Here is a 27,827-nt window from a genome sequence, read left to right on the forward strand (position 1 = left end):
GCAAAAGGACAAACATGAAGATGTTAAAAAAGGACATCAAAATCATAAAATGTGGGGAAGCAAAGTAAGAAAATCTATATATTTTTTTTCTATATTTAAGAATGCGTTTGAGCCTATATGACTATCAGGCTAATGCAAGCAGATACAGAAAGGGATTAACACACTTGAAAAACAGGACAACCACAAATCAAAACCAAACACTACATTCACAAGAATTAAAAAGAAAAGGACACAAGCATGAAAGGAAATCAATCAACAACAAAAGAGCAACAAAGCAGTAACATAGAATCAACTGGCAATCAAAATGGCAATAAATAGACTTGTGGCTGCCTGATGGGAGAGGGAGGGAGTTGGAGGGATCGGGAACTTGGGGTTATCAGACACAACTTAGAATAGATTTACAAGGAGATCCTGCTGAGTAGCCTTGAGAACTTTGTCTAGATACTCATGTTGCAACAGAACAAAGGGTGAGGGAAAAAATGTATAAACTTGATCCCCTTGCTGTACAGTGGGAAAAATAAATAAATAAAAAATAAAATGGCAATAAACACATATTTATCAATAATTACCTTAAATGTCAATGGACTGAATGCTCCAATCAAAAGACATATAGCGGCATACTGAATTTAAAAAAAAAAAGAGCCTATAATATACTGCCTGTGAGAGACTCACCTTAGGGCAAAAGACACACACAATTGCAAGTGATGAGATGGAAAAAGATATTTCATTTGGATGGAAATGACAGGAAATCAGGGTTTGCAATACTCAGATCAGAAAAAATAGACTTTAAAATGAAAGCCATAAAGAAAGAAAAAGGAGGACACTACTTAATGATAAAAGGATCAATTTAAGAACAGGATATTATACTTGTCAATATATATGCCACTAACATAGGAGCACCCAACTACATACAACAAATCTTTAAAAGACATTAAAGGAGAAATTCATGGGAATAAATCAGAGTAGGAGATTTTAACACCCTACTCACATCAATGGACATATCTTCTCTGACCACAATGGCATAAAACTAAAATTCAACCACAGGAAAAGAAATGAGAAAAAAACAGACTATATGGAGACTAAACAACATGCTACTAAAAACCAATGGGTCAATGAGAAAATCACAAGGAAAATTAAAAAATACTCTAGACAAATGACAATGAAAACACAACCATTCAAAATCTATGGGATGAGGCAAAAGCAGTTCCTAGAGGAAAGTTCGTAGTGATAAACACTTTCCTCAAAAAAGAAAAATCTCACATCAACAACTTAACCTGCCACCTAAAATAATTAGGAAAACAGAACCGTGTTAAGTCAGCAAAAGGAAGGAAATCACAAAGAACAGAGAGGAAATCAATAAAATTGAGATTCAAAAAACAATATAAAACAATCAAACCAAGAGCTATTTTTTTTGAAAAGGTAAACACAATTAAGAAACTTCTGGCCACACTCACCAATAAGAAATGAGAGAACACCCAAATAAACAAAACAAGAAGTGAAAAAGGAGAAATCTTAATGAATTCTGCAGAAATACATAAAAAATAAGAGAATATTACAAACAATAATATGCCAACAAATTTCACAACTGGAGAAGAAATGGACAACTTTCTAGAGACATAGAGTCCATCAAAACTGAATCAAGAAAAAAAAAGATAATTTAAAGAGACTCATCACTAGAAATGAAATTGAATATATGATATAAACACTCACTACAAACAGAAGTCCAAGACCAGATTGCTTCACAGGCAAATTCTACCAAACATACAAAGAAGAACTTATACCCATCCTTCTTAAACTTTTCCAAAAGATTGAAGAGAAAACATTCCCAAAAACATTCTATGAAGCTACCATCATCCTAGAACCAAAATCAGACAAATATAATACCAAAAAAGAAAATTACAGGCCAATATCTTTAATAAATATAGATGAAAAATTCAACAAAATTTTAGCCAACCAAATCCAACAACATATAAAAAAGATCATACACCACAAGAGGGTTTTATCCCAAGTTCACAAGGATGAAAATCAAACAGTGCCATATACCATGTTAACGAAAGAAAAGTCAAAACCACATGATCATCTAAATAGATGCAAAAAAAAGCATTTGACAAAATCCAACATCCATTTATGATAGAAACTCTTACCAAAGTGGGTATAGAGGAAACATATTTCAACATAATTAAAGTCATTTATGACAAACCCACAGCTAATATCATACTCAAGTAAGAAAAGCTGAAAGCATTGCCACTAAAATATGGAACAGAACAAGGACTTTTCACCACTTTACTTCAACATAGTATTGGAAGTCCTAGCCACAGCAATCAGACAAACAAAAGAAATAAAAATTATCCAAACTGGAAGAGAAAAGGTAATACAATCATTATATGTGGATGACATGATACTATATATAGAAAACCTTAAGAACTCCATACAAAAACTACTCGAACTGATCAACAAATTCAGCAAAATAGCAGGATACAAGAATAACATTCAGAAATACATTTCTGTAATGTAAGAATGAAATACTAGAAATGGAATAAAAAACAATACCTTTCAAAATCACCACCCCCCAAAATTAAATACCTAGGCATAAACCTGACCAAGGAGACGAAAGACTTATGAGAACTATACAACATTCATCAAGGAAATTAAAGAGGATTCAAAGAAATGCTAAGATCTCCCATGCTCCTGGATTGGAAACATTGAAATTATTAAAATGGCCATACTACCAAAGGCAATCTACAGATTTAATGCAATCCTGATCAAGTAACCCATGACATTCTTCAAAGAACCAGAACAAACAAAAATGTATATGGAACCACAAAAGATCTAGAATTTCCAAAACAGTCGTGGAGGAGTAGGGGGGACAAGCAGGAGGCATAACTCTCCCAGACTTCAGTCAATACCACAAAGCTACAATATTCAAGATGGTGTGGTACTGGTGCAAAAACAGACATGGGGACCAATGGAACCCAGAGCCCAGAAGCAAACCCAGACACTTAATGGTCACTTAATCTTTGACAAAGGAGACAAGAATACAAAAGGGGGAAAAGACGTATTTTCAGTAAGTGGTGCTGAGAAAATTGGGCAGCTGTATGTAAACCAATGAAAGTAGAATACGCCTTCACACCTGCACACAAATAAACCAAAAATGGCTTAAAGACTTAAACCTAAGACAAGACACCATAAAACTCCTAGAGGAGAACATAGTCAAAACATTCTCTGACACCAACTGTACAAATGTTTTCAGTAACCCAAGGCAATAGAAATAAAAACAAAAATAAACCAATGGGACCTAATCAAATTTAGAAGCTTTGCACAGCAAAGGAAACCATAAAAAAAAAATACAACCTATGGAATGGGAGAAGAGAGTTGCAAATACTGCAACCAACAAAGGCTTAATCTCTAAAGTATACAAACAACCCACACAACTCAACAGCAAAAAAACAAACAACCCAATTGAGAAATGGGAAGATGTAATATACATTTATTCAAAGAAGACATACAACTGGCCAACACTCACATGAAAAAAAAAATGATCAATATCACTAATCATTAGAGAACTGCAAATCAAAACTCCAATGAGGTACCACCTCACAGTGGTCAGAATGGCTATCTTTATTAAGACTACAAATAACAAATGCTGGAGAGGGTGTGAAGAAAATGGAACTCTCCTTCACTGTTGGCAGGAATGCAAATTGGTACAGCCACTATGGAAAACATTATGGAGGTTCCTCAGAAAACTAAATATAGAACCACTCTATGATCCAGCAATCCCACTCCTGGGCAAATATCCAGACAAAACTTTCACTCAGAAAGATACATACATCCCTTTGTTCACTGCAGCCCTCTTCACAATAGCCAAAACATGGAATAAAAACCTAAAAGTCCATTGACAGATGAATGGATTAAGAAGATGTGGTACAAAATAACAAGTGCTGGAGGGGCTGTGGAGAAAAGGGAACCCTCCTGCACTGTTGGTGGGAATGTAAACTGGTACAGCCACTATAGAGAACAGTTTGGAGATACCTTAGAAATCTATACATAGAACTTCCATATGACCCTGCAATCCCACTCTTGGGCATCTATCCAGACAAAACTCTACTTAAAAGAGACACGTGCACCCACATGTTCATTGCAGCACTATTCACAATAGCCAGGACATGGAAACAATCCAAATGTCCATCGACAGATGATTGGATTCGTAAGAGGTGGTATATATACACAATGGAATACTACTCAGCCATAAAAAAGGATGACATAATGCCATTTGCAGCAACATGGATGGAACTAGAGAATCTCATCCTGAGTGAAATGAGCCAGAAAGACAAAGACAAATACCATATGATATCACTTATAACTGGAATCTAATATCCAGCACAAATGAACATCTCCTCAGAAAAGAAAAACATGGACTTGGAGAAGAGACTTGTGGCTGCCTGATGGGAGGGGGAGGGAGAGGGAGGGATCGGGAGCTTGGGCTTATCAGACACAACTTAGAATAGATTTACAAGGAGATCCTGCTGAATAGCATTGAGAACTTTGTCTAGATACTCATGTTGCAACAGAAGAAAGGGTGGGGGAAAAACTGTAATTGTAATGTATACATGTAAGGATGACCTGACCCCCTTTCTGTGCAGTGGGAAAATAAAAAGAAGATGTGGTACATATACTGAATGGAATCCTATTCAGCCATAAATACCAAAATAATGCCATTTGCAGCAAGATGGATGAAACTAGAGATTCTCATACTAAGTGAAGTCAGTCAAAAGTCAGTCAAAAAGAGAAAGACAGATACAATATGATATCACTTATATGTGGAATCCAACATATAGCACAGATGAATCTATCTACAGAACAGAAACAGTCTTACAGACATGGAGAACAGACTTGTGGTTGCCAAGAGGGAGCGAGGAGGAGTGGGATGGACTTGGAGTTCTTGGTTAATAGAGGCAAACTGTTACACTTCGAATGGACAGACAATAAATTCCTGCTGTATAGCTCAGGGAACAATGTCCAATCATTTGTGATGGAACATGATGACAGATAATATGAGAAAGAGAGTGTGTATAGTTGTATGACTGGGTCACCTTGTGGTACAAGTTGACAGAGAAATGTAAATCAACCACAATAATTTTTTAAACTGTAATAAATAGAAGGCATGCTATACTTATATACTCTCCAGTCAATGAGAACTCCATTTCTATAGCTTTTTGCAGCCGACATCCTAAAGAGTAAGGAAATAATTCTAAAATAATAATTTTTTATTAATGATCTGAATAGTGCTGAGTTACAGAATGAGGGAGAAAACTGGGTTAATTAGGATGATCGATGAATATTTGTTTTAGTATCATTTAAATGGACATCTCAAAGTTAGCGGGGACTAACTTTAATGAGAACACATGGAAAAGTATTGCAAAGGCCCTGAGACAAGAAACGTTCACGGGCGACACGGGCAAAGGAATTTCAGCTGAGACAGGAGGGTTGAGGATGTGTAAGATTATTGAGGACCTTGTAGACTATGGTAAGAAAATAACTGTGTTTTCATTCTTAATTAAATGGGGATCTTCTCAGGATGTTTAAGCAGCAGAGAGACATTTAAATGGTACTTATTTAAGACTGTCACTGTGGTTGCTTCGGCAAGGGGTAAAGATTAGAATTCTGGGATCTACTTAGAAGACTCTTACAAAGCAAATGGGTGTATTGATTGTTAAGGCTGAGAGTCCACAATTCAGAGTCAATTTTATTTAGTTAGGAAGAAGGCAAGTTAAAGGAAAAAACATAAATAGCTTTTCACCTCTGACAACTGGTAGGTAGTGACACGGCTCATGAGATTCAAGGAGAGGTTAGATGATAGAGATAAGTTTGGGAGAGGAGACAAAGAGTTCACCTTTCAGAAATGTTTTCCCCAGACCTGGGGCATATGGAAGTTCCCAGGCCAGTGGTCAAATCTGAGCTGCAGCTGTGACCTACACCACGGCTGCAGCGACGCCAGATCCTTAACCGACTATGCCACAGCATGAACTCCCAGAAATGCTACTTTTTGTGTGTGATCGCTAAGAGACATCATCCAAGGAGGCTATTCTAGAATGTACCTTAGTAGAGAAGTCAGAGTGAAATATAAGAATTTGTCAATCATCTCATAGCAGATGGTACATAAATACAAACGATGATAATCACTTTGGAAGAAAAATTTTACAAGTAGGGCCATGTTTGACCCCTTATTCAGGCCAACAGAGAGAGAGAGTCAGCAAACAATTTTGGAAAGGTTGGCCAGAGAAATGAAAAGAAATGCATAACAGGATGTCCGAGAAGTCAAGAAAAGGAAACCTTTGAGACAGTACAAGTGTTATCTTGTGTAGGATTAGGATGAAAATGTCATGGGTTTATCAAAATAGACATTATTAATTACCGGAAGATGTGAGTTTATAGCACAAGACAAAGTGCCGTGCGTGAGTGGTGATTAGGAAGGCACAGAGGAAAGGAAAATCATGAAGTGGTAACAGAAGGGTATGGCGTTTTCAGAGGGGTTTTTCGATGTTTTGATTTTGCATTGGTTAGTCCAAGCAATCAAGCATTAGTCTATGTGCTTGTCCTTTTTCCAGTATAGTCTTTCCTCGCCTCCTAAAACTGATACTTTATCCCTCACTCAGACTTGAAATGCCTATCCTCTTCCCCATAAGGCTCTTAAGTTTCTTATTTAAAAATCTCCCAAGTTATAGCAGGAAATCATAGGCCATAAATAATGTTCAGAGGAGTCTATGATACCTCAGTGTAGCAACTGGCACAGGGAAGGGTTGAGGGTATCAAATGACTGTACTCTCAAAAGTTCAGAGACAAAAATACGTCAGCCAAAAACTGCAGTATACTCTTAGTACCAGTAACAGCATATGACTTTCTGTAAGTGGCCTGCATTTTTTTTTTTTCTGGGAGTTTTAGCCAAGGGTCAACAATGAAGGCAATACGACAGTGGAGAATAGGACTTACCTACCAAAGGAGCATAGGAGGAGACCCCCCACCAGCAGTAATGATGGAGTTAGAGGTATGTTTATAGAAAGAGCAGAGTATACTCACCAAGTATGGATTGAGTGGAATGCCTGGAAACTAAGGTAGCGCTATGGAGGTTGGGAAGATAATCTGACACCAAACATTAAAAAAAGAAAAAAACCTTCATAACGAAAATGAGGAATTTGATACATGAGTTACAGAGCAGTTTGAAGAGAGAATGAAGTTTCTGAGGAGTGAGGATCCGAATTCCCTTTTTTCCAATATCTAAAGTTTTGAAGCAGAGGAATGGCATGACCATAGATTCCGTTTAGAAAGGTAATTTTGACAGCAGAGTGGAGAATATTTTACAAGATGGAAAGACTGAAGGCAAATTGTTAGGAGTTCCTTTTACTCAGTTCATAAAATAGATAATGAAGGTTCAAACTAACGTATTGGCAGGGAAAATGAAGAGGAAGGTGAAATTTAAGAGATATTTATGAACTAGATTTAACAGACCTGTATGACAGATGAATAAGGGTGAGACAGAAGTTGAATTTTCAATAAAATTTAAGACACATCCACCTAGAAGACTTATGCTAGATGTTTTCATATACACTTTCTCATATGCATTTCATAGTAGCTCAGAAATGCATATCTTATTCTCACTTATAGGTGAGCATATTGAGTTCTGGAAAGGCAAAGTAATTTGCTCAAGATTTTATGGTTAACCGTTGCCAGAATCAGAACTTGAGTTTCAATTGCTTCAGTTATCTCCCCCAACTTGTTTCCTCATTCTACTTTGAAGTTTCTAATTTCCTCAAGGGCTACGAACCTGAATGGCTAAATAACCCTGAAAGAGTAGTTTCAATATACCTTTAAGCAATAAAACTATGTTTATAGACGCCAAAAATGACTAAGGGCTCTACTAATGACTTACATGTACACAGTGGGTCACAGTATTCAAAACACTACCTTCCTTAAGCCTCAGCACTGCTTCGTGAACAAATGAGGCAGATTCCAGATGAAGATACTACGCCTTGACCTATTTCCCAGCTCTTTAATCTCCATCACACCTTCCGTACCTTCATCCTTCACCTTTGGATATCTGAAAGACCAAGAGTCTCACAAGTTCCTTGAAACATGAGAGGTGGAAAGAGACTCCCAAGGTATCAAATCTAATTCCCTCATTACAGATGATGAAAATTTGACCTGCTTAAAAAAAAAAAAAAAAAAAAGTGGTTCATGTAGATTCACAAACTGGACTCAGATCTTAAAATCTTCTATCCCTTTTTTACCATGTGCTCCTTCATTAAAATTAGCCCTAACTTTTCTTTTAATAGCAGTGCTAATAAAATAAATTCTTTCTCCTATGAAAGATATGCCACTTGAAAAGGGAAAATGCTTATTTTAGTAAAAATTTACATATTTTTCTTTTGAGAGGAAGTATTTTTTTTTCCTAAAAACATAGCATTATAATTTTGTTTCATAAAAAGTGTGGGTACTGTATAGCAATCTGCTAAGGAATTGAAATACACTACTAACCAGTAAGTGACTATCACTCAAGACCGAGAAAATGCCAATTAGTCTGTGAGCCCACTTGCTTGCTGGGGAAATTGTACTTATGTTGATCTTTCCCTGTTTTACGCATTTGACTCAGCTGTGTGCAGTTGGTTCTATTTAAGACTATATGATGGTTTACACACAAATGCAACTAAATTGCAACTTCTGAAGCTTTTTCATTTTAAACCAGATACATCATTAACAGAATAGACAAACTAATGAGGATCAGCATATAGAGCATCCAACATAATGACTTCATTTCTGCTGAACACAATTTTGCCAAAGTGTTTATATCTATTTAATCTGATTGCTTATTTCAAGGTATGCGTTTGTCAGGTGTAGTTGTCTTTAAAGTATTTTTTTAGGGCTATAGTTTTGATGGGTATATTTCCATTGGTAATCAGATATTTAAAAGTTTGCATTTGTTTTTCTTTAACATTGTTGATAGCTTCAGGGAAATATGCCCTTTTTACATGGGTGGATTAAGAAAACAAATTATTTTAGAAGCAATTCTTTATTTATCCTCCACTCGTTCATCAACAGGCTCATTAAAGCAGTTCTGCTGGTTGGTGAGAGAACACCAAGGCCCATGTACTAAGGATCTAAAATATTAATTTGGATTTTGAAAAAAAGGATTTCCTAGTTGAGCCACCAAGTAAAACTGTCTCATTACAGACCAGCAATTTTTTATGGATGGGTCAAAGTGACAGTCACCAGCAGCTAGGTGAGTATGCAAATCGTATCCAGCAAAACCAGAGCAATAATGATGGAGGAAATCAAAGGGCAATGGAGTGAAAAGGTCTGAAGTAGCTCGAGGTTTGTTTTCAGTCTCATTTTGGATTTCAGCAGGACTCCGTGTGTGTATGAATTTCTTTCACAAATAGGCTTGTTTGAGTGAAACTGATGTCTGTGAGTAGTTGTCAAATGTGACATTTTCTGCCATTTTGCAAAAGTGGAAATTGCTCACTAGGGAGAGAAGAGTCTTTGGGAAGTTAAAGCTCAGAAATTGGTAGGTTGAGTATCAGGCCGTCGATGCAAGTCTTGGGAGAGTAAGTTTAAGGATGCCTGAGAACTTCTTATGAAACAGGAAGATAAAAAAAGTTTCCAAACACCATTTCCCCTATCTTAGGCAACACACATATTTAAGCAGCTTTTCTCATTTATTTCTAGCAAGTAGGCCATCTAAATTACACAGATACTCTATCTTCTCACAGCAGTAAACAGCCTCTTTTAATCACCTTTGATTGCCTAGGTTTGCTGAAAAGAGATTATTTCTTTTCATTTACAACACACCATTTCTGGTCTCTGTTTTTTTATTACTTAACATATTCTTTAAAATATTGATCTTCATTTATAAACTTGTATTTCAGATTAACATCATAAAACATATAATCATAGAATCTCCTCAATTACTGAGCAGGTAAAATTATGACTAAATTTATATAATGCCATTTTGAAGATATGTAATTATGATTAAAATGTAATACTTAAGGATGATCATTGCTACAATATTCATAAGAGGGAAGACAAAGATTAACAAAAAATTAAACAGTTAAGTATTTACATAGAATAAGACACTGATTAGATTTCAAGCAAAATAATTAGTTGTAAAATTTATGTATTCTGTGATTTCAAATAATTAAACAGAATGCATAAGAAAAATTTGGAAGAAAGCATGCCAAAAATTTAGTATTATCACTGCTAAGTAGTGATATTATGAGGGATTTATAATGTTCCTTAATATACTATGAAAGGAGTGTAATTCCTTGAAAAGCAATCAGAAATCAAAATCTTAGATGACATCTATAGGCTGATAAATCTCAATATGGATCCATTCTATGAAATCCAGGCAACCTCAACTTGCATATCTAATAGCTATCTGATAGCAACAAATGCAAACCTGAACTTCTGCTACCCTCTCCATAACGCTCTTAAATGTCTCAGCTTTCTCAGTTAATTCTTCCAGCTGCTCCAGCCAAAACATTGGAATAATTTGTTGCTACATGTTTCTCATATTCCTTATCTAGCCCAGGAGAAAATATTCACTGCTCTGTTTTTAACATGTGAGAACACGAAAGCTCCACGCCATTCTCAAACCACCATGGATTACAGTCTAACCTCCCACTGATTCTGTCCTTGCTCCCTTTAGTCCAATCTAAACAGTAGCCAGAGTGATGACATAGAGGATGACTCAGCTCATATCAATGAATGCAACATCTAACTCTGTCCTGAGAGTGCAGCCCAGCTTCTCACTATACCCCAGAAGACCCTAAGTCTGGCCTCTACTTGTCTTTGTGAATTTGTCTCCCCTGATTCTCTGTCTCATTCACTCCACACAAGACACCTTGACTACCTTGCTATTCCAGTAACAGGCAAGACAAGCTCCCTCAGGATCTTTACTGATGGGTCCTCCTGCCTGGAACTATGTATTCCCAAGGTGATGGTCAATATTACATAACAGCTTGGTGAGGCTACAGTTCCCAGTTAGCCGCTAATCTATGTAGTGCTATGAATGCATTTTGTGATGGTGATTAAAGTCCATAATCAGCTGACTTTAAGTAAGGGATATTATGCTAGATAACCCGAGTGGTCCTGATTCAACCAGGTAAAAGACCTTATGAGCAGAGCTGAGACAACGCAGAAGAAGAAATTCTGCCTGTGCATAGCAGCCTCAGCTCATGCACAAAAGTTCCAGACTGCCCTTTCTGATCTACCTATTTCAGATCCTCCTAGTAAGGCTCCACAGTGACATAAACCAATTCCCTTGCAACAAATATCTTCATACACATCTCCTACTGCGTCGTCTTCTCTACTTGGACACAGACTCACCTGTTTTTCCCACTGCTATCAAAGTTTTTACTCAAAATATACCTTTTCAAAAGATATTGGCCACTCTTTGTTATACGTAAGCCTCCCTTCTCTGCTTTATCATGATTAATTTTTATGACTTCATTGTCCACCAAAATAGATGTTTCAATTATTTCTCTTGTGTCTGGTTTCTCTGCTAGAATACACACTCCATGAGGCAGAGATTTGTGTATCTGATTTGTTTCTATTGCATTTCTGTTACCTGTAATGACATCAAACCCTTAATAGTTGCTTAGTAAATATTTCCTGAATTGTAACAATGAATTTATTATTTACTTATTTCTTTTCCCATATAGATTTTTTTAATTTTCTTTCAGTCAGTACACACTGTCATGTTTTTATGTCTTATATGATGTATACTTAGTAACACTATCTCTGTGTCTGTGTGTTTAATCATCCTGTATGAGGTAGTTTTAAGGACCATTCAAGTAGGTTGCAGAGGCCATGATAATTTCTTAATTTTCCTCGGTCTCTGAAACCTATGTCAACTCAATTACCTTCCTAAAGTCTGCTTCTCAATTGTTAATAGCTAACAAAGTTGCTGTGGTGAGGACCTAACAATACATAGGACATTTCAGATATTATAAAACATTATCAAAAAGTACTAATAATTTAGGGATATTTATACTCAATAATTAATGTCACAGTATATACCATAGCAGGCCAGTTTAAAATCTAACTAAGTACAGTCTTTAAAATTTATAATATTTGCTGTGTCCTTGGTCAGGTTTATTCCTAGGTATTTAATTTGGGGGGGGTGCTATTTTTATTTTTTTATTTTTATTTTTTTTATTTATTTATTTTTTGTTGTTGTTGTTGTTGTTGCTATTTCTTGGGCCGCTCCCGCGGCATATGGAGGTTCCCAGGCTAGGGGTCCAATCGGAGCTGTAGCCACCGGCCTACGCCAGAGCCACAGCAACGTGGGATCCGAGCCGCGTCTGCAACCTACACCACAGCTCACGGCAACGCCGGATCGTTAACCCACTGAGCAAGGGCAGGGACCGAACCCGCAACCTCATGGTTCCTAGTCGGATTCGTTAACCACTGTGCCATGACGGGAACTCCGGGGGTGCTATTTTTAAATGGTATTGTATTTTTGTATCCTTTTCTACTATTTCATTGTTAGTATACAGAAATGTAACCAGTTTCTGAATACGAACTTTGTTGAATTCATTGATGAGTTCTAGGAGTTTTTGTGTGGAGTCCTGAGAGTTTTCTATATAGCATCATGTCATCCGCATACAGTGACAATTTTACCTCTTCTCTTCCAATTTGGATACCTTTTATTTCTTTTGTTTGTCGGATTGCTGTGGCTAGGACTTCCAATGCTAGGTTGAATAAAGGGGGTGAGGGTGGGCATCCTTGTCTTGTTCCAGATTTAATGGGAAGGCTTTTAACTGTCCTTAGTTCAGTATTATATTAGCTGTGGATTTGTCATAAACAGCTTTGATTATGGTAAGGTATGTTCCCTCGTATCCACTTTGATAAGAGTTTTTATCATGAATGGATGTTGGACGTTGTCAAATGCTTTTTCTGCATCTATTAAGATGATCATGTGATTTTGACTTGTCTTTTGTTAATGCGGTGTATGACATTGATTTGTGTATGTTGAACCACCCTTGTTAACCTGGGGTGAATCCCACTTGGTTGTGGTGTATGATCTTTTTTATATGTTGCTGGATTCAGTTGGCTTTTTTTTAATTGAGAATTTTTGTATCTATATTCATCAAAGATATTGGCCTATAATTTTCTTTTTTTGGTAGTATCTTTGTATGGTTTTCGTATTAAAATTAAATACCTAGTAATAAACTTGACCAATGAGGTGAAAGACTTATATGCTGAAAGCTATAAAACATTAATCAAGAACATTAAAGAGGATGTAAAGAAATACAAAGATATTCCATGCTCTTGGGTTGGAAGAATATTGTAAAAATGACCATACTACCCAAAGCAATCTACAGATTCAATGCATTCCCTACTGAATTACCCAGGACGTTTTTCACATAACTAGAACAAACAATCCAAAAGTGTATATGGAACCATCAAAGACCCAGAATTGCCAAAGCAATCCTGAGGAACAAAAACCAAGCAGGAGGCCTAACTCTCTCAGACTTCGGGCAATATTACAAAACCACAGTCATCAAGACAGTGTGGTACTAATACCAGAACAAACATACAGACCAATGGAACAGAATAGAGAACTCAGAAATAAACCCAGATACCTATGATCAATTAATCATTGACAAAGGATGCAAGAATATAAAATGGGAAAAGACAGCTTTTTCATCAAGTGGTGCTGGGACAACTGGACTGGACAGCCACATATAAATCAATGAAACTGGACACACCTCACACCATGCACACAAATAAACTGAAAATGGTTTAAAGACTTAAACCTAAAACAAGACACCATCAAACTCCTAGAAGAGAACATAGGCAAAACATTCTCTATCATCAACTGCACAAATGTTTTCTTAGGTCATTTTCCCAAGGCAACAGAAATAAAAGCAAAAATAAACTAATGGGACCGAGTCAAACTGACACGCTTTTGCACAGTGAAGGGACCCATGGGGGGGGGGGAAGACAACTTATAGAATGGGAGAAAATAGTTTCAAATGATGCAATTGACAGGGGCTTAATCTCTAAAATATACAAACAACTTACACCACTCAACAGCAAAAAAAAAAAAAAAAAAAAAAAAAAAAAAACAAGAACCCAATGGAAGTGGCTGTGGTGTAGGTTGGCAGCTATAGCTCCTATTAGACCCCGAGCCTGGGAACCTCCATATGCCATGGGTGCAGCCCTGAAAAAAAGAGACAAAAGGACAAAAACAAACAAAACCTAATGGAAAAACGGGCAAAAGACCTGAATACACATTTATTCAGATGGCCAACAGGCCCATGAAAAAATGCTCAACATCACTAATTATTAGAGAAATTAAAATCAAAACTACTAGGAGGTATACCACCTCACACCTGTCAGAATGGCTATCATTAACAAGTCAACAAATAACAAATGCTGGAGAGGGTGTGGAGAAAAGGGAACCCTACTGCACTCTTGGTAGGAATGTAAATTGGTACAACCACTATGGAAAACAGTATGGCAGTACCTCAGAAAATTAAATATAGAACTACCATATGACCCAGCAATCCCACTCTTCGGCATATATCCAGTCAAAACTTTCCCTGAAAAAGACACATGCACCCATATGTTCATTGCAGCACTATTTACAAGAGCCAAGACATGGAAACAACCTAAATGTCCATCAACAGATGAATGGACTAAGAAGATGTAGTGTGTACATATACAGTGTAGTACTACTCAACCTAAAAAAGAACAAAATACTGCCATTTGCAACAACATGGATGGAACTATAAACTCTTACACTAAGTGAAGTAAGTCAGAGAGAAAAAACCAAATACCATATGATATCACTTTCATCTGGAATCTAATATATGGCACAAATGAACCTTTCCACAGAGAAGAAACTCATGGACTTGGAGAACAGACTTGTGGTTGCTAAGGGAGAGACGGAGGAAGTGGGATGGACTGGGAGTATGGGGTTAATAGAGGCAAACTATTGCATTTGGAGTGGATAAGCAATGAGATCCTACTGTATAGCACAGGGAAATATATCTAGTCACTTACGATGGAACATGATGGAGGATATGTGAGAAAAAGTATGTGTACATATATGTGTGTGTGTGTGTGTGTGACTGGGTCACTTTGCTGTACAGTAGAAAACTGACAGAACACTGTAAACCAACTATAATGGAAAAAGTAAAAGTCACTAAAAAAGAAAAATAATAATATCTTCTACAGATAAAAATACATTAAGTACTTAAGGTTCATAGCTGAAAATATTTTTAATATAATCTCTGAGATTCACTAAAAATGCTTCCTATTTTAAAGCTCGATATTTAAGGCGGCTTGTGTTTGAACAAAATGTTTTTTAGGAATCTTAGGTAAAGAACTTTATTCACAAGAGCTGTACTGAAACAGCGGAATCAATGGCAAGTCATAACGCCTTCATCTGCCAGGAATAGTCTTTTTCATCACTGTTATCTGTTAAGACTTCTGCAACCATTGTCAAATCAACTTCATTTTACCTTCTTTTATGATTTCCACCATTTCTGTAGGAATCGATTTCTCTCTTTCTCTTTTATTCCTCTCTCATTCATTTACTCACACACTTCATCACGATTTTGTGTCTATGTTTATAACACTTGCTCTGGGCCAGGAAAAAAAAAAAAATTCCTGAGCTTAGATTCAGCTTAATGGCAGAATTTATAAATACATCTCACATCTCAATAATGGCTAAGTGTTATTTTGCAAGCACAAGTACTTTCTGTAATTACTGTAACTCTAGCCTGGAAACATAAAAATCAGAAGTGCTTTAGATGTTCTAATTCCAGACAGTAATATTGGGAAATATGTTTGTGAAACAAGATATTCTAAATTATGGAGAACTTTTTATATGTAACTCAAGCTCAGTTGAATTTTGAAGTAAATCTAAGACTGCATTTCCTAAATATACATAGAAAAATGTGAACTTATTCAAACTAAGTTGTAATTCAAAATCCTCCCCAATTTATTGTCAATAAAATAAATCCTACTCAGCAAACACATAAAGTATTCAATGGCAAAAATTTACACTCCTGGGCTCAGCTCTTATTTATATATTTTTATTTTTTGTCTTTTTGGGGCTGCACCCATGGCATATGGAGGTTCCCAGGCTAGGGGTGGAATTGGAACTATAGCTGCTGGCCTACACCACAGCCACAGCAACACTGGATCCAAGATGCGTCTGCAACCTACACTGCAGCTCACAGCAACATTGGATCCTTAACCCACTGAGGGAGGCCAAGGATGGAACCTGCAACCTCATGGTTCCTAGTCAGATTCATTTCCACTGGGCCACAACAGGAACTCCAATCCCTTATTTAATTGACTGCTTTTTTTCAGGAGAGAAATGCTTGCTGGAACACATTTCTGGAAACTCTGTAAGTGATCACAAGTTTTTTTGTATCACATTCAGTTCATTATGGGCTGAATTAGTTTAACATGCATGTTTTAAGAGAACATTTTAATCCTCTTTTAAAATCTGGAACCATCTCCTAGTTAGCACGTGCCCTCTGCTCAGGAAATCTACACTTGTGGGGATGGGGAGATTAGAATCCGATCAGAGCTTAAGACATCAATTATATTGCACTTTTTTTTTTTTTTTTTTTTTTTTTTTGGTCTTTTCGCTTTTTCTAGGGCCACTCCCGCGGGCATATGGAGATTCCCAGGCTAGGGGTCCAATCAGAGCTGTCGTCACCAGCCTACGCCAGAGCCACAGCAACACGGGATCCAAGCCTCATCTGCAACCTACACCACAGCTCATGGCAACACCGGATCCCTAACTCACTGAGCCAGGGATCGAACCCACAACTTCATGGTTCCTAGTCAGATTCGTTAACCACTGCGCCACGACGGGAACTCCCAGATTGTGCTTATAACTGAATGGCTTTACTGGTGTTAAAAGAACAATAAAATGATAGTGATATGCTGAAAAGTCTGCTTAAGGCCCTGCCATCCTTCTCAGCAGAAGATCTTGCAAAATGCAGGGCATCATGTACCTGGTGGAGCACGGAAGACAGAGGAAAAAAGTAATCCTTAGTTTTGAAACCTAACTCTGAAGCATATGCAAGCAGACATGAATAAAATTTCAACTAATCTCCTATCTGTTGTTGTTATCATACACTTTCTGAACTAGTAACAGCCTGAGAGCCAAGGCAAGATCCATGTATCCCTAGTCTTGTGGAACTAATAGCATTTAGGAACATCCAAATTTTAAATTTACCCTTTTACAATAGTTTCATATACTAAATGAGTATTTTCAACCTTACTATATTGGTTGGCTATTTTGCCAATTTAGAAGAGTATACAGAACATATTTATATAAATATGTATATACTTAATATAAGTTATGAGTTCATATTATAAATATATTTTAATATAGTTGATTTTTTTATTTTTATGCCCATTTATCACTTTAAACATATATTATGGCAAAGGAGGCCAAAGTGCCTTAGACTTATCAGTCCCTTCAAAGGGCAGGCTATAAAGATAATGAGGATATAAAAATCACAGGTGTCATAGAAAGTTTAGTGGGCTCAAATTTACTACTGGGAATTCTGAAGTAGACATTTAACTCCTCTTTCTGAGTTATGAGCAGAGGGCTAAAAATATACCTGCTAGATAAAGAACACATGCTGTTTAAAGCCCACTGTAAAGGCTTTTCATGATACTGCAGCCTCCTGGTTACGAACGCTGAGCTGCGGCTCCCGGGGAATGTGAAATAGCGCGACCCAGTGTAGAGTAGGAAGTACATTCTCATTTCCACTCCGAGGAGGAAGTTTATATTCACATTCAAAGGAAGTTTGTAACGGCCCTCCCATCACCGTGAGCTGGCTCTGGTGATAAAAACGCACACCCAGGGTTCTCGGGTGAGATAAAGGGATAGAACTGCAGCATCAAGTGGCCCTTACATGAGTACATCCAGCAGGCAGGAAGTATTTTCTAAGAACCCAAGTAACTTATACGTACATTAAAGAGGGGAAAAAAATTCAGACAAATATAAATTAGACACAGAGTACAAAGGGCCTCCAGTTAAAGCAAAGAGTATTCCCTCCTCTTCCTGAGTCCACGGTGAAAAGAACAAGCTCTGAGCCACACAGCTTGGGCTCTGATTCAGGCTGTGACATCGAATGACTGCATCAGCCCAGGTGCCAGCAGGAATCAGAAAAGCCAGGGTCCAAAGGGTTTCACTGAAGGGAATTTACAGAAGGGCTACTTAGAAGTGGAGGCAAGGTTAACTAACAAAGAGGGGGCTGCATTCCTGGGCGAGCAACGACGGCACAGTTATCCCTTTACACTGAAGGAAGGAGGGGAGCATCCAGGCTGAGACCTTACCAGGCCGTGGGGGAGGCTGGAGACGCCCCAAGGATGTAGGCCGAGGGGTTATGGAGGAACTCAGCTCCTGCCAGACCATGACCAGCAGGAATGATGGGGGGCCACACAGCCATGCTGCTGTCCTCTTCCCCCCCCACCCCCCCCGGCTGCCACCAACAAAGGCCATTATCAATGCTCAGGAAATAAAAATAGAATCTGTGTAGTAACCGGAAGTCTAACCTTTTCCTGTGCGCTTGGTCCTGTTTAATTGGCTCCCAGGGTAGACAGGCAGAGACTTCCACCTGGCTCTTTGGTCCAGGGTTCCTGCTGTGAAATAGCTGCAGGATGACTGAGCTCCGGGCAGCAAAGATGCCCAGCACCACACTCAACCCAAGATGGCACAGGGCGGACGCAGAGACGCTGGACTCCTGCAGGGCAATCCGGGTTGTGAGCAGCCCAGCCTCGGCACCGCTAGCAACCCCACCCCCAAAGCAGTCCCGCCCCGGCCCCAGGCCTTGTGGGAGAGCAGGTGCTCTCGAGCTGGAGTTCACGCCTCTCCACGCTCTAATCAAAGAATTAAGCTTTCCTGTGCTTCTTTGCTTTTGAATCTAACTCAGTCTTGTTCTATGGCTCTAATGACGCTGGGTGGAGGGACGCTGGCCAGGGACTAGCAGGGAAGGGTCCTTAACACATGGACTTTAACCAATCGCACCAATCTGAAGAGCCAGAAGCCAAAAGATTCTGACTGGTGGAGTCCATGAAGACTTGCCTCCTGGGCAGAAAAAAACAGTCATGGGTCAGGAAGGGTGATGCCTTGTTGGATGCTCAGTAGGAACCAGGAAGTACAGTATTTCTCTGTCTTAAAAGCTAATGGGCTGGGAGCCTGGGGTTAATAGATGCACACTATTGCCTTTGGCGTGGATAAGCAATGAGATTCTGCTGTAGAGCTCAGGGAACGGTCACATGATGGAACGTGGTGGAGGATAAGGAGAGAGAAAGAATGTACGTGGATGTGTGGCTGGGTCACTTCAGTGTTCCGTGGAGATGGGCAGAACCCTGTAGACCAAACACAATGGAAAAATAAAACACCTTTTAGAGAAAAGGGAAGAAGCCCTCATTTTCATTTCGTATATTTTACTCATTAAATGCTTCATTTTATACATGTTTTAAATATGCCGTTAAAAAGACAAAAAAGCTAACGTAGCTCCCTTACTGGAAACACAAACTTGAATTGAAACCCTCTCACCAGGGAGTCAATCACTTGTTTTCATTTCATCTTCTTCAGGACAAAAGCAGCTGCAGGTGATTGCTATACAAAACCCTCAGGCTGGCGATTTTTCTCCCAATTTTATCCATTGCAGCCTTGTGAAATGGCTTTCTCATGCCATGTTTTCCACCCTGATGGAATTGTTTAATTTGTAAAACCAGGTTTTCCTTAAGTGACCCTTTATTTCTAAAATCTCGCCCTTTAAACCGTTCCCAGGAAAGGTTTGCATCTTTGCAGAAAAGATAGGCTTCAGATGAATTATTTACAAGAGGGAGAAAACAGAACCCTAACTCTAGGAACACAGAAGTGGATCTAGAATAAGAAGCCAGAAGAATGAGAGGTGGTGGATGAAGTCGTGAAATCTGGGCCAGTTGGAAGCTTTGTCCCAGTCTGGGTCAGAAACTTGGGAAACTTGATGGGTCTTTTCCTGGCCTCTCGGCTTGTGCGCATGCATCTTCTTTCTGTGGTGCTCGCCCAGGGGGCATAGTCTCTGCTAGCGTTTAGTTCAGTGGAAAGCTTGATGCTAGGAATGAAAAGAACCCCTTCCCTCGCTCTTTTAGAGCTAATGAAATTAGACAACATTACCACCAAGACACCAACATTCATCTTATTTATTTGTTGAAATAAATCAAAGAAACTCCATGATTGACTCCATTTTCTCTTGCCCCAAATTGGGCAGGTTATGTTAATGGAATACATTTCTCTCTCATGGTCAAGTATTTGACATAGCATTTGTCTCTGATTCCCTAGATTGAGACTTCACTATATTGTGCTCTGAGGAGTTACGAAGATCTAAAAAGAGTCGTGAACGTCTTCCAAAATGAGTAGAATACACCTTCTGTTAAGAAACAAAATCCAACTGAGCCAATTTTTAGGATCTTACTGGCTTTAGTTACTGATTCATGAGTCAGGCAGCATACCAACTAGCAGATAGCAAGGAGCTCTGAAGAGCTATACAGAATGACATTTATAGGCAGAAATGAGCAGGACAAAAAGTTGCTAGTAAGGAGTGGATCGTTTCAGGTAAGGTCCCCTTCCTTTGGAGAAAATCAGGAGTCTATCAGGCAGGTTATTTCACTAATGCTGACCAGGTAGTATCAGATTGACTGGTTTAAGATTCCATTCCTGGGAGAGATTGAAACTGTAATTAAATTAGGTGTTAACTGTAGTTGGGTCATGTGGGCTTAGCATAAGTGACTCCATCTGGGGCCAGTTGTCTCATTTTCAACATTCCTTTCTAATCTAAAGCTTTGGTATATCTAGCTTCACTTGTTATTCTCAGTCTCTAAGACTCATGTCATGAATAGCAACAAAAGACTCCTACAATATAATGAGAAAACTCTGTATGCTCTTATGAGGGAAAGTGATTATTTCTTTATATTGACTAAAATTACCACATTTATTTACAAATTATTATATTAATTTTAATAGTTTAAAAGGTTGTTTTCAGTTCTGGCTTCTTTCCCAGAAACAAAGAGCTAGAAACAGTATTGCTCTCACATGTGTAGTGAAAATAAGCCAGACTAAGTGTGGAAAGAATTCTATAACATGTCTATTATGGTGTAAGACAGGAGGAAAAGGACAGAGGCCATGTCAGTCTAGAATCTCCACCTGAATCCCATTAGACTAAAAACAAAAACCTTCATCGGGGGTTGGAAGACCCATTAAACTTCAGCGCAATGTAATTTGCCTTTTTAACAAATTCATGAAGAAAACCATTATGCCATAGGTATAGAATAAGCGATGGACAAAATTCAACAACTATTCATGATAACACTTTTAACAAAATAGGAATAAAAGATCACCTTCTTAACTTGATAAAGTTACCTGAAAACTAGAGCTAACAGAGTATCAACAGGTGAAAATCAGAGTGTTGGCCCTATAAAAACACGGCAAGGATGTCCACGCTCATTATACTACATAGCATGGTAGTGGAAGTTGTAGCTGGTACCACAGGGCAAAAAAAAGAAGTCTTACATATTAGAAAATGAAAGGATGCCTATTCATAGATGGCGTAGTTGTTGATGTAGAAAATTCTGAAGAGTCTACAAAAAGTTTTCTAGAATTAAAAAGTGGGTTCAGCAGCAATGCAGGATGCATTCAGTGTACAAAATCAATCATATTTCCCCAAATTAGCAAAGAATAAGTCACACTCAACATTTTAAGGAGCAATAGCATTTATAATGATACAAAATGGAAAATTTTAGTTATAGATCCACAAATGTATTTCCCTTTACTATTTCCCACCCCTCTCTCTGGAGAACATAAAGTCCCGTGTTTGATTAATTATATTTCCAAAGTTTGTTTGGTGTGCATCTTCTTTAGTGCTATGTATAAATGACCCTATGAGGTGTTAGGAATGAAAATAGAAACATGCATGTCAAGTTTTTTGTTTTGTTTTGTTTTGGAGGAGGTTGTTTTCTTTATTAATTTTTTTTTTTTTTTTTTTTTTTGGCTTTTTAGGGCCGCACTTTCTGCACCATATGGAAGTTCCCAGGCTAGGGGGTTGAATCAAATCTGCATTTGCTGGCTTACACCACAGCCACAACAATGATCAATGCTGGATCCCAGCCCCATCTGTGACCTACACTGCATCTTGAAACAATGCCAGGGATCACTGAGCAAGTGATCAAACTGAGTGAGTCAGGGATCAAACCCTTATCCTCATGGATACTAGTAAGGTTTTTTTTTTTTTTTCTCTCTTTTGCTTTTCTAGGGCTGCTCCCGCGGCATATGGAGGTTCCCAGGCTAGGCGTCTTATCGGGGCTGTAGCCCTTGGCCTATGCCAGAGCTACAGCAATGCAGGATCCGAGCGTGTCTGCAACCTACACCACAGAACACAGCAATGCCAGATCCTCGACCCACTGAGCAAGGCCAGGGATTGAACCCGCAATCTCATGGTTCCTATCAGATTCGTTAACCACTGCACCGCAACAGAAACTCCCTAGTCAGGTTCTTAATTTGCTGAGCCTCAACAGGAATTCTGTCAGTTTGTTTTAAAAGAGCTGAAGTTGATTTTATAACATTTTTATATGGTGACAGTTGCACACCACTAACTAGATAGAGAAGGCAGTTTCGTAGGAACTCAATACATTGCAAGTCAGTTTTTCTTGCTCTCTTTGCAAGTATAAGTTCATATTTATTTTTATCAGTCTTGTTTCTTTCCCATAGACAAGGTACAAACAGCATGGGAATTTTTAGATGATGTTTGTAAAGCACAAATATTTCAGATCTGTTGGAGGGAAGGAAAGGATCTAAATAGGCAGGGTTCAGTTCTTGTGAGCAGCTCTTCAATTTGACCAATATCAGCTGTCAGTCTTTTATTGTCTTTCTCTTCTCATATATTTCTTCTCAATGTTTTCAAGTTAAAAACTCTTCTTTTCTCTGGCATTCAGGCTGGACGTCCATTGAGAACAATGAAATAGCTGATATCTTTAGCTAGAAGAAGAAATAAAGGAAAAATATTAGCAACAAGCCAAAAATGTGAATTTCCTTTTATATATCTGGTAAAAAAGAATGCAGATAAAGATAGATATGAATATTAGAGAATGATTATCCAACAAGCTCCTGTGCATATATATATATATTATATATATATATGTACATTGTGCTGATATTTAGCAATAAGGAATTTCAAGGTGAGAGAGTAAAGTGTATAAATTTCCCAAATGGAAATAGGATAATAAAAGAAATGCATTTAGCATAAAATGCTACTTTAAACACTTGACTTAAACCTTGAGAATTCTTGACTTCACAGGAAAATAGGTCCAGATGACGGATAGGGAAATCAATAATGAAGTAAAGGGAACAGCTAAGACAGAAAAAGCAATAGAGGCAGAATTGTGTAGAATAAATATAATAAGCAAAAAAAAAAAAAAAAGAAGAGAGAGAGACTTGAATGGAGAAAATTTGAAAAAAAAAAGAGAAATTCAAAATAAAGGGACAAGGAGCATTTTAAAATGTAGCCAAAATAATCAACCTACGTAAACAATAATTTCACCAAATAATATGTTAACTAAACCATGGCATGTCTTTGGAAAAATGTTCCTTTTTATTGTCACATAGCACTTTATTCAGGAAAGAACTATTGTAATTTATAATGATCTTAAGCATATCTATAAATAAAACCTTAAAAAGTGCTGAAAAAGAAGAGCATATATGAGCCAGAAATCTAAATTCTAATACTACATCCTTAGTATCGAAGTAAAAAAAAAAAAAATCGTGACTAAAGGAATGCAAATGAACTTGATCTCTTGATTGTGATCACTAAACAAATATTGGGAACAATAGCATAAAGCATATTTTTTCTTTGCTTCCTGTTTTTCTTCTCCAAATGGGGCACCTGCTTAAACTGGGACTTGAGGATATTCTTTCAGGCTACTTTACCCCTGCCTTGCTCCGTCTTTTCCTAAACCAGTTTAGAAGTGGGTGGTACACATTCAAGTTTTGTGACATCTGAAGATTATTTAATTTGGAAGGTTCTTTTTAAGAAACATAATGCAAGTATAGTAATAAAGTATTAGAAATTTTGTACTTTTTAGAATACGAAAAGGAGAACTGCAAGACTGTAAAAGCTGATAAATGGTCTAATAAAGCAACATAATTTTATTTATTAAATGCCTGACTTGCCTTCATCACATATCCCCATGTATATATAAAGTTGGGATGTAAATTCCTTAAATACATCCAATAATGATGATTGCTATAAAGAAATGAGACTTGCTCCAGTCCCTGCTTCCCTTGTGAGTCATGATTCATATTTTATTTTTAATAGTTCAAAGAATGTTCTTGCTACATAACTACACTCTATTGATGACATACCTTTTAAGCCTATTGACAAGTAAGAGAAAAAAACTATAATTTTTTTCCATAGGAGCTATCTCAGACATCTTGCTATTTTACAGCACTCTTGTAGGTTTGTGCCCTCAAAACAAAAATTTTTGATAAATTATATGATTCCTACATTAGCCTAGGTGCTCTGAGAAGCAGATGCCAAGGTAATCTGAATGTGCAAGAAATGTACTATGAAATGCCTGTGAGAAATAATAAAGAGGCCATCAGCATCAGACAGGGATGAAAGTCTGAAACGAGATGAAGGAGAGAAGAGAGCAGAAAAGAAGGTGGGGTTGAAGCCTCTTAGACTTCATGGTGGTTCTAAGGAGAGTTCCACGAGGCTACTAAGGAGTCATCAAACCAAAGCTGCTTGTCTGAGAAGTTCTGGGTCTTCGAGAATGCACATGCCTTGGAGTTCCCATCATGGCGCATGGTTAATGAATCCGTCTAGGAACCATGAGGTTGTGGGTTTGATCCCTGGCCTTGCTCAGTGAGTTGAGGATCCGGGGTTGCCATGAGCTGTGGTGTAGGTCGCAGACGCAGCTCGGATCCCACGGCTACAGCTCCAATTGGACCCCTAGCCTGGGAATCTCCATATGCCCTGGGAGCGGCCCTAGAAAAGGCAAAAAGACAAAAAAAAAAAAAAAAAAAAAAAGAATGTGGGCTGGGACCAGCCTCAGGGGAAATGAGGCCTCTGTTCAAATCCCAGGATTAGAACCATAGTTAACCTAGCCCTTGAGCATGTTAAATGTCTAACTAAATTCTCTTCTATATTTACTTTTTAGAGGGAGTAAAATATAAGAAGTTAGGGGACTCAGAAAAGTGCAAAGAATCATTAGACTATTTCCCCTGGAAACATAACTGGTCTCCATTATCCAGCCCCTGATTAAGGAAAGTCACTGAATACATGCACACTGGGAGGAATGTTGGAAGAACAAAAGGACACGTAAAACAGCTCCTGTGATGACTAGGGGAATAGGTAAGCAGGCAGTAGGTTGTAGTTTCCTTTGTGTGTGCATGCGTGTTTATGTGCAGGGGCATCTGTGAGTTGTTCTAGAGCCCCTGCAAGAGCGACATAGTAGTTCTAATTGTACGCATGTAAATTTTTACTTTGAAACATTAGCATTTGAATCCTGTGGGAATTTCCCAAAACTTCCCTCAGCGAGTATTTTTATCACCTGAGATATTGGGACCTCATCTCTAATACATTCTTCATAAATGACAAAGTGGAAGAAAGAGAAGAACTATGGTAAGATGACAAAGACTGAAAAAATGGGGAACAAATGTGAAAAAGAAAACGTGTTTTTAATAAAGTTATCTTATTATGTTTAAATAATTAGAAAGCAAAAGACATGAAAAATGGGTCAAGACAAATTATACTGAACAAAATTTCATAAATTAATAGTATTGTGGCAGAATAGAATTTAGCAATAATCTAAAGCAAATTTTCTCTTTCTACAGCAATGTCCACTATAGCTTCTCTTTCAAATTGACACAAACTCTTCCCTGAGTTCAGAAGAACTTTGTTAATGCAGAGATTATCAGTCTGTATAGTAGTTTGCTTTGGGAGAATGTGGAATAAACTCTTGACTTAACCTTTGAGGTGATATAAATCATCTTTCTGTGAAAGTCTAAATAAAGTCCCTCCTAGAGGCAGAGGAATAAGGTAGCTGACCCTGGGAACCTCTTCTAACCCCTGAGTGTAAGTAATAAAGGAAGCAAAGATCAGAGAATTGTGAGTGAAAATCAGGAGCTTCACTTCTAGACAATGTTTTCACGGACAAAGTTTAAGAAATAAGAAATAAGGTGTAGATGTTAAAGGAACTAGCTATCAAATAAGTCATCTTTTTAAAAGATGTAAAACATGTATAAAACAAATATAAGTCCTTCATTTTTCATCAGCTTCACTAGAATAAAATGCCTGACATCTCCACCAATCTTGGCTCCTTATGATTGGCCATCCAGATATATGCTAATCATTAACAGCTAAAGCAAATTAAATTTCAAAATATGTATAGACATGTGTTTATATAACCTAAGGCTTCTATTTCCAAGGGGTAGTCTTAAATGACCAAAATGCTGAATGACTGAAAGAGCTACACTGCACCCAGTGTTTTATTTCCCCATTTATTTTACTGCAAGTGTAATTTCTGAAACAATCTTTAATGTCCTCCAAACCATAGTAGAAGACAAATTGTTTGGGAGACAAAGGATTAAACAGAAGAATGATATATTATTTCATCCAACTCAGCAAATGCATTGTTGATAGATTAACAAGTCCACTGAATACTAAAGTATCAAAATAGAAGATTTCCGAGATGTGTGGTATTATTTTATAATTACAGAACACTACAAGTACTTTGAGTTCCACTCTGGTTAAATTTCATTTATTGGACATATAATGGCTTCAGGCTCTTCCAAAGCAAATAAATACCTTGATCTAATTATAATCACAAAAAGTTAAGAGGATTTACATTGGATTTTTTTGTTTGTTTTTGCTTTTTTTGTTTTTTGTCATTTGTCCTTTTAGGGCCACACCTGTGGCATATGGAGTTTCCCAGGCTAGGGGTCTAATTGGAGCTGTTGCTTCCAGCCTACGTCAGAGCCACAGCAACGCCAGATCCAAGCCACATCTTCGACCTACACCACAACCCACACCACAACCCACACCACAACCCACTAAGCGAGGCCAGGCATCGAAACCGTAACCTCATGGTTCCTAGTCAGATTCACTTCCACTGCACCATGATGGGAACTCCTACACTGGACTTTTCAATAAAAAACTTATGGTGATAGATTGACAGACTGAGATAGTTGAAAGAGAGATATATAAGATAGATGATATAGATAGTAGCAACAGAGGAATAGGTGATGGATATGTAAATAGATATGTATATATTTGCATAAATACATACACACATTCATACATAGAAGTTATAAGTAGTTTCTGGATTAATTTAAATAGTTAACGCCAGCCAATTTCAATTCTACCTCTTCCATTCAATTATATAAACCATTTATGTATGCTAGATAGTTAGAAGTGGAAACAAAGCCCAGTCAGGAGACATGCAGTGGAACCTAAAGTTAGGTCTCAAAACATCGTCCAAACAAACAAAATTGCATGGCGTGTCCCCCTACAGTGCATTGTAATCAGCAGTCTTTGTAGCCCCGCCCAGCTCCAGTCCATCACCTGCAGGGGCATGCGCGCGCATGCGCGCACACACACAACCATGTGACCTCATTCTCCTTCAGTATCATTCCCCTAAGCTATTCATCAGGTGCAGGCGATTGCTTATTTTCATTAGCTGAAATATTTTATTTTACCTGGGAAGAAAAGTTGGCACTGCCAGCAAATATAGTATTTGTCTTGAAAGTT

General features: G+C 37.8%; 1 protein-coding gene across 1 annotated transcript; it reads right to left on the reverse strand.

Moving 5' to 3' along the window:
* On the reverse strand, window positions 16,840–27,663 carry LOC110255734. Its single transcript, XM_021065089.1, has 4 exons — window positions 27,590–27,663; window positions 19,672–19,930; window positions 18,592–18,950; window positions 16,840–17,036 (listed from the first exon to the last, which is right to left on the reverse strand). The coding sequence occupies exons 1-4, from the start codon at window positions 27,661–27,663 to the stop codon at window positions 16,979–16,981; spliced, it is 750 nt and encodes a 249-aa protein (XP_020920748.1). The 3' UTR covers window positions 16,840–16,978.

The sequence above is a fragment of the Sus scrofa genome, chromosome 10, assembly GCF_000003025.6.
Source record: "Sus scrofa isolate TJ Tabasco breed Duroc chromosome 10, Sscrofa11.1, whole genome shotgun sequence".
Lineage (NCBI taxonomy): Eukaryota > Metazoa > Chordata > Mammalia > Artiodactyla > Suidae > Sus > Sus scrofa.

Excerpts from the sequence above, each read along its gene's own strand:
- LOC110255734 (XM_021065089.1), bottom strand. The coding sequence starts at position 27,663 with ATGCGCGCGCATGCCCCTGCAGGTGATGGACTGGAGCTGGGCGGGGCT. Across the intron at positions 19,931-27,589 it reads ACTGCTGATTACAATGCACT|ATCCACTTCTGTGTTCCTAG; the intron begins GTAGGGGGACAC and ends TTCTTATTCTAG. Across the intron at positions 17,037-18,591 it reads GACCAAGCGCACAGGAAAAG|GTACATGATGCCCTGCATTT; the intron begins GTTAGACTTCCG and ends GTGCTCCACCAG.